This window comes from Solanum stenotomum, chromosome 2, assembly GCF_019186545.1.
Source record: "Solanum stenotomum isolate F172 chromosome 2, ASM1918654v1, whole genome shotgun sequence".
NCBI lineage: Eukaryota > Viridiplantae > Streptophyta > Magnoliopsida > Solanales > Solanaceae > Solanum > Solanum stenotomum.
In genome coordinates this window covers 59736275-59744688 of record NC_064283.1, presented here as the reverse complement: position 1 = coordinate 59744688, position 8414 = coordinate 59736275, and the positions used below count along the sequence as shown (strand labels likewise).

Sequence of the window (8414 nt, the reverse complement as noted above, 5' to 3'; positions counted from 1 at the left end):
GGGACAGCCTCACAAGATTTGAGAAATATCTAGTCATCCTAAATAGCTGTGCTTTTGCATCAATAAACTTCTGTATATTGGAAATAAGTTTCTGCATATGAATAATCCAGAAATTATTGTGTTACCCTGTATCCTCTATTACCTCAAACTGTCCACTCAAAGTATGGGCCTCAATTTTTCAGTATGTCAAAGTAATACAGTAGATCCACTACTGGAAGCTGCTTTCAACTTTTAACATATCACTTACTTTCTAAATAAGAGCCTTACTCATGCTGAGCTATTGAGCTCTTATCTTGGTATAATTGCGTTGTGTCAAAGCATTTTACCAGATCTACTATTTGAGATGGAAGTAGTGATTATGATTTTGTTTGCAGTTGCAATGTGGTTAAGGCAGCATTTATCTGTTTAGGCATGACATAACTATCATAAAGTAAAATGAATATTAGTGTCTTGAATTTGAATAGAAAATTACTAGTCAAACTTCAAATCAGTTTTGCCTACCATGTAGAAGACCCTAATCATGGTGGAATTGTGGAAGGGATACGGTATAAGGTCTAGTGTGAATCGAACCCATGCCTACCATGTAGAAGACCCTCACAGATACCACTAGAGTATAAGCTTTGGTTGTTTGTACATCACCCCGTTTATTATCATGTCTGTCCAATTATGCTTGTGTCTAGCACAATCTATCAGTATAGTTCTGCGTTTATCATCTTCTGTTAGTTTGTGGTGCTGAATTATTTTGTTCGAGCTAGCTGTTTTGCTGCGTCTTTTGTCCTTGTATTGGCTTCTCAGTTATTGCTTGTTTTGGATTCAATAGTCTAGTTGTTTTTGTAGCATGCTTGTATAGTTTTTAGTTAATATTGATGGTAAATATTGATCACTCATAGGGCTCAGCTGAGGTGGTTTTCGCCAGAAGGAGTGATGCATATCAAGCACTTAAAAGATACAACAATGTTCAGTTGGATGGGAAACCTATGAAGATAGAAATTGTCGCTCCCAAGCCGGACATTCCTTTATCAGCTCGTGTAGATGTTGGACGAGCAAATGGAAGAAGGACCGTTGTCATGATGTATGTCATATTAATTTTGCTCTCTTTGCATTGCACCTCTATTTGTTTGTGTGAGCTCCATGTTTGTCTGATAGACTCTGATGCAGCATCAACAACCATTTTACTTTTAGAATATTTTGCACTCGTATTGGCTATCGCTAAATAGCAAATAGTGCAGATAATGTGGTTTTAGCCTCTTAGTAGCTTTGTCAAGTTCACTAAGTTAATTTTTTTAAATTTGATGTTGGAGTCATTTGCTTTTTTGTAATTAATTTTTTAGCAGGATGTGGTAGTTTTGATTGGTGGGGTCATCTTATAGGAATATTGTTCTCCAAAGTATTATGATGCTGCTGTGGGTGAATTGTGTTCAGTATAATTTTGGAAGTTAAAGTGACTTTATGTCTTGTGCAGGCCGGGCTCAGCTCGTGGAAGAGGTGGTGCATCTGCTGCTAATCGTGGTTCAAGGTGAGTTTCTCATGGGCACAGCTATTTATTCTATGGATGTGTGGTTACTGGGTTGTGGTTGGGAGGTTACATGTTTGTTCGGAGACAACTGAAGGCTATTTATTAGTAGAATGATGAATTTTGTCTTTTAAGTCAATTAATAAAGTTGATGATTAACATATATCAGATAGTGGAATTTTATCTCCCTGCATAGCTCAATAGATGACTATCGTTCCATTTTGAGCCGTTCCCAGTATTTATCTTCTATTAAGGGAGCCTTGACATCTAATTTTTGTCGCCAACTTCTAAGGTCTTCACATAAAACACAAGTTAAACAGTTTATTTCTGTTTTGACTGTGCAATCTCTTTCTTATTAACAATGTAATGCCATGTAAAATAAGAGATTCCTTTTTGATGGGCTAATCAAGTGTACCTTTGATGTGGATATGGCTTAGTGTTACTTTCGGGTACCTTTGATCTAGATAAGGCTTAGTGTTACTTTTGGGTACCTTTGATGTGGATATGGCTTAGTGTTGCTTTCGGGAGTTAAAATGTTTAGCATGTTTTATTCTTAATGGTCACACATGTCTAGATTGAAGTTAAATATATGAGCAAATGAAGGTGATCATTGCATCAAAGTGAAATGATAGTTGTGGAAATAAACTAATTAGATGAATCCCTTGATAAAGGAAAAAGATGCTTGAAAGTCTTTAAGATCTGAATCACACTGTACTTGTTAAACAATATGTTGGTTTTTCTGAACTATTTTTTTAATCTCATTGTATAGTCAAAGGGGCCATGGTGGCTTGGGTAATGCACCAGGACGCGGCCGCGGTCGCGGTCGTGGACGTGGACGTGGAGGACGCGGTCGTGGTGGTAGGGGTAGTAAGAATGGCGTTGAGAAGTCAGCAGAAGATCTTGACAAGGAGCTGGAAAACTATCATGCTAATGCAGATGCTATGCAGACCTAATATAGTGGTGCACTTTCAAGAACTGCGAGAACATTTGCTGTAAAGTTTGCTGACTGCCATAGTACTTATTTCTGATACTTTCGGAGGATGCTAGTTTTTGGTTTTAATGGTTTGTAACATGAATATTAGAACGTCGATGTGAGTTAGTATAATGACTATATGGTAGCTTTGTTGCTTTATTTTGTTTGTCTTCTTCCATCCAAGTATTAACCATGGATCTGGGAAAGTGAATATGGAGAGAAAGATGAACTTCAATGTTTACTTCATTTGTTCAATCTTTTGTATTGTGTATCACTTGGCTGCTTCAGTTTTGATACATCCTAGAGGTCATATGGTTCACAAATTATTTTTTGTAGGGATTACAGTGCACATCTGTTTAATAATTTTATAGAAAATTGTTTGCCATTTTTTTTACTATGGAGATGCCATAGCTGCACTTGTACCGACGGTCTTCCAGGAACAGCCTCTCTATGTCTATGAGTTAGGGGTAGTATCTTCGTACACTCTACCCTCTTAAGACGTTTGGGAAAATACATTAGGTATGTTGTTAGGGAGATGCCATAGAACAGTGTAAGCAATGAATCAAGAAAAACGTGTGACGAGTTATACTGATCCTGACTTGTGAGTAATTTAACCTTTTACTAGTTATCAAACATGGTATTACTGATGCGAGATTTAGTATCTGCATAACTCACCTCCAAATCCATTACCAAATGCCTCCCTTATTGAATTAGTAACAATGTACATAATTGTGGCAGAAGTCATGAGTGGGTCTTTTTTCTTTATGTAATGATGGAATTATTATTTTATACCCTAGCATACTTCACAGAAATCAAATTAAAACTTTAATTTATGCAAGAAAAATGACGACATGCATAGGTCACACATGTGTCTTTAATTATACATTTATCCCCCACCCCATCGGTAGCGTAGCCACACTTCAGTCAGTGGTCAGTCAGACATTCTTCGTCGAAAAATTATACTATATATAGGTTAAAAATTATTTTCATACATATATGTATTAAATTTTGAACACTCTTAACGAAATTTCTCTTCGTCACTATATCCCACCCCCACCTCCCATCATCATTAATCACAAAATTGACAAAAGAACAAGAAGTTCTTCTTGTTTATCATATATAATATAACTTGATGAATCATGAGTAATAATGGGAGACAAATTATTTTCATAGGAACTTTCTTGAATTTATATCTTCAAAAAGATGATGTTGAAAAGCCTATGTTTTTTGACATGTTATTTCAAAGTGGCATCCAATGAGATCAATCCTAAGTGCACCATATTAGTTTTATGTTATTGTAATAATTTATGGATAAAGTAATATGATTTCTAAGACTTAGTGAATGAAACTCTTTGCAATTGGAGAATATTTGTCCACTTAAGTCAACATCCTAACAAATCCAAAAAGCTTCAACTAATGTAGCAATCCTAACAGACTCCAAAAATGTTCACCAAATTCCTAAAGCAAGGTGTTTAAAAATGATTGAATCAAGTAACCACTCAACCAATCAAGAAAATGGTGACCACATATTAAAGCTTATAATAATGAAAATGGAAAGGGGTATATATGTGTCTGAATTAGGCTGATTTCTTTTCATCTGTTTAAATCTTGGAGGATAGAATTACACGTATTTATGTTAGTCAGAGATAACAAACACTTCATAGAATTAATCGATATGTATCAAAATTGATCCGAACACCACAATTATATATGTATATAAAAAATAGTGTGATTTTTTTTTCATTGAGTACCCTTCTAATGGTACTAGTACACTTTGACAACAAAACAAGAAGAATGTAGAAACACACAATATGCTACCTAAGGATAAGGTTTTATACATATCATATTAAATGGATAATACTATGGAATGAATAGTTCTTCAAACCCCCATTACTCCTCCTCCACTAGAAAAAAAAGGGAAAAGAAATAATTCCTACCAAATTTCAATTAAAATGAAATATTTAGGATAAATTAATGCAATTTAGGAGGTCACATACAATGACATCTCATATAATACACCTATCAATTGGAATATTCTCATCCTAAATCTTGGTTTCGTATTTGTATTTTTGAGGGTGGGGGTTTCAATCATGAGTTTATTAATTTAATATAATAACAATATTTTTGAGTCAAATTTAATACATATGTTTGAAAAATAAATATAACGTTTAAATTGTGAATTCACTACTTGCATGATGGTCAAATAAACAACGGTTCTTGGGAAATGGTTATATCATATTTGGTGATGTGTTGACAAACTTGTTCTCATACAAATGGACATCAAATTTGGTGGAATATTACAATTGAAAAGTGATAAAGAGCTATAAACTCTATATCTTGGATACTATACATAGATCTATCTTTTGTGGGGTAACAATTGGGGCAATGGTTCTTGAGAATGTCAATCTTTTATTGGTTGTTGTGTTTGCAAAAAAACGAAATAACATATTTTGTGTGTTAATGTAATGTTACAAGCGGAGTCTAAAGAGGGTGATTTACTGGTTTATACACATTTTATTCTTATCTTGAAAAGGTATAAAAAATGTTTTTGATAGATCATCAACTCATGAACTAAAACATAATCCATACTAAAAACAATGAAGAAAAAAAACAGCAACAACAAAGAGATTATATTATATGATAATTGAAATCAAGAAAATAATAAAATAATAACAAAGTAATAAAACACTAAATAATAATATCTTGGTCATGACCAGTGAAATGTTCCACTCTCTGTTGATCCCTCAAAAACTCCAATAAAATTAAGTCTCAACTCAATTTAGAAATTAATTAAAAGTATTGGACCTTCTTAGTGCTTTTTACTTAGTACTATAAAGGAAAAATAAAAAGAATAAAAAGCTAATGTGTCATGCCAAGTGTCAATAGAAGTGAAGAATAAAACCCTACACAGTATTCCTCTTGCTTGAAATCTATGTTAGCCTTACATCATCTTTTTTTTTTTTCCTTTTAATTTTATTGTATATAGTTAGGGGAGGTGAAGAGGAAATTGCGAGAAAATTACAAGGTGAAAAATCGATCTATATATCACAAAAAGGTGGAAGTTTATGGTGCTATTGGGTGCAAGCGGGTTCATTCAGATCCCTTTACATTGAAAAATTAATTATACTTTATATACATAAGGTTAAGGTTATTGTGAATCTCTAATAATTTCTTGATGTTTTTCTTATTTTATATTTCAAATTTTCTTACTAAAAGTTCTAGTTCAATTATTGTATGGTGTTGTGGTTCAAATTGCAGTGTATGCACTATTGAGTTTAGAGTCGGATTCCTCTTTAAATGCACACTAAGTAAATCAACTTTTGTGTAATAACTCATAAACCACATATGATATATATAAATCATACTAGCTAGATAAGTCTGATGCGACAAGCTTTGGCTGAAAATGCTTCTGATAATGAAATTGATATTCAGTCTTCTAGTAAAAAATCACTCACCCAACCAACTCAGCCAAGCCTTGCGGATTGTTAAAAATCTTTTACGTGTTTGCCTATGTCATCCAATCCAAGGAGTCAACAAACCCTAAATAAATAAATAAAAATGTCATTTTCTATTCTACGATTTTGAGTCATGTGATGATCATTGGTTAATCTAAAGTTGATGAGAAAGATGCATGATTGTGGTACTTTTAAATTGTAGCATAGATTCATGTGGTTCATAATTATAGGTTACGGTGGAATGTTAGTTACTTTCTAATTCTTAATAATGAAAGATTTCAATTTTAAAGTGTGAATACGATCATACGATGTCATATTTGTTAGAGAAAATTTGAATTAGTCGGATCTCAAAATAAATATTAGACACAAATAAGAAATAAAATTCCCTTCATTTCATTTACTTGGTATTTCATTTTACTTGTTCAATTTAGAAAATTAAGTATTTTCTTTCAATACCACCTCTATCATTGAATGATTGAATAAAGTATTAGCAGTCAAATTTAGATTTTTAAAATATCATTAATAAAGTTAGATTAATAAAAATATACTTCTAATTAAATTTTAAGATATGTGTCAGATCAACTACAATCAAGTATTATAAAACGGAAGGAATAATAAAGATTTTTAAAACTTTTTTTTAAGGAAAATAGAAAAAAGGTAAATTGGGCCCCAAAATCCACTAAAACAGACCAATACGGTATACGCGTGGGCCGACAAGCCCTTTAGGATTCTGCTGCCGCCCCAATAATTTTTTTTATAAAGTATAAAGACCTCGACAATTTGGACGCTAATTATATTTTATCTCAAAAGTTTATAATTTTAAAATTTTAAGAACTTTTAGATACATCACTCTGTCCCGATACATAATTTATGTATAAGATAAATAGCTATAAACTAGATTCATACTGATTTAGGTTTGGTTATGTATCAAAAATAACATTTGTAGCAGATACATTGTGCACAAACAAAATTATAATGTATTTGATAGAGGTAGAGTGATGTATTTCGATGTTAAGAGAGAGAAGGAAAAAATGTTTTTTTTTTTGTAATTAATTCAAATGATAGGGATTTTTTTAGAGATTATGTTATCTTAAATTATGTAATTACGTAGTTTCCCCCCCAAATAATGCATTTTCCGTTTAATTTCTAGGGAAACTTGCAATAATCCCACTAGTTTAGTAGCTAATTAATTAGATATACTCTAGTTTGCAATATTACGAATCTTACCATAATTTGGTACGTCTAGATAAATGTATCTCACGATAAATGAGGTCAAATTAGGCATAATTTATTCTAGATATACTGTATCCAAGTCGATTCACATATATCTGCAGGGATACATAGACAAATCTCGCTCGTCTCTCTACCATCTCGCTCTGGCATACCATATGCATACATATACATGTATCTGAGGTACATGACTATCTCACTCCCATCTTGCTCGTAGATCTCTCTCCTTATTTTAGTATATATGGTAGAAAAAACTATATGTATTTAGGTGTATCTTCGTCAACATATGGTAGCAAACTCTTAATTAGTGGTAGGATACATAATTATTTGAATTATATGTAAAATTAGTATATATTATATGGATGTATTTTGTTTAATAAAGTTGTTTTTCCTAACTTTTATATCAATTTACATATTGATTTCATAATATTAAGTACAGATTTAACAACTACAAAATATTATATGATATATTTTACGATGTATGGTAAAAAATAAATTCTCATTGAAACCATGAAGAACTTCTCCTTTTTCACTAATTTAATCAATTTATGAGAAATAATTATTGAGCATTTTTCAAAAAAAATAAAATAACGACTATTTATCAAATTACTATTAATAACAAATTTTCAAGTATACTTAATTATCAAACTACAAAGAATATCTTCCCAAATAACTCGATTGCAAACATCGAAGGAATTATCAAACTACAAAGAAAACAAAATCATACCCAATAAAACATATTTTGTTATTATCTAATTGAAGCACGAATATTATTTTATTATGATAATCTTATCTATTTGATTAGAATCTTTCTTTTAATTAAGTTATCCAATTCAAGCACAAATATTGTTAATAAATAAAATTCATGTGCCAATGTGTCATAATACCTTTTTATCACCAATAAAGTTTTTAGGGATTCTTTTATTTTGTGTCTTTGGGGGATAATAAAGTACATACTAACGTCATATTCAAGGAATTTTGGCGTCACAATGATGTAATAATATTTTGGGAGGAGTTACTTTAGAAGGATGCAAAAATATATTTATATACATTTTAAATTAAAAATAAATACATATTTGATGAATTTTGTAACAAATACACAATTTAGTATAAGTTGCAAATACTAAATGTGCTACATTTATATATCGTATTTGAATGCGACTTATAAATCGTATTTGTCAAATACATTGCTCTATCTTAGAATGAAATAGATTTATCAATGATTAAGTTGATTGATCTGCAA

The 8414-nt window shown here is 31.5% G+C and overlaps 2 protein-coding genes across 2 annotated transcripts in view; one reads left to right on the top strand and one right to left on the bottom strand.

Moving 5' to 3' along the window:
• Nucleotides 1-2645, top strand: part of LOC125856923 (THO complex subunit 4D-like) — a 5882-nt gene extending 3237 nt beyond the window's left edge. The window contains exons 5-7 of the mRNA XM_049536585.1: nt 891-1072; nt 1463-1516; nt 2283-2645. Of these exons, the coding sequence (XP_049392542.1) occupies nt 891-1072; nt 1463-1516; nt 2283-2466 (420 nt within the window). The 3' untranslated portion in view covers nt 2467-2645. The remainder of the gene's footprint in view (nt 1-890; nt 1073-1462; nt 1517-2282) is intronic.
• The window catches only part of LOC125856936 (very-long-chain (3R)-3-hydroxyacyl-CoA dehydratase PASTICCINO 2-like), a 124542-nt gene that overhangs the window by 65719 nt on the left and 50409 nt on the right, over nt 1-8414 (bottom strand). The gene's annotated exons all lie outside the window — the stretch shown is intronic.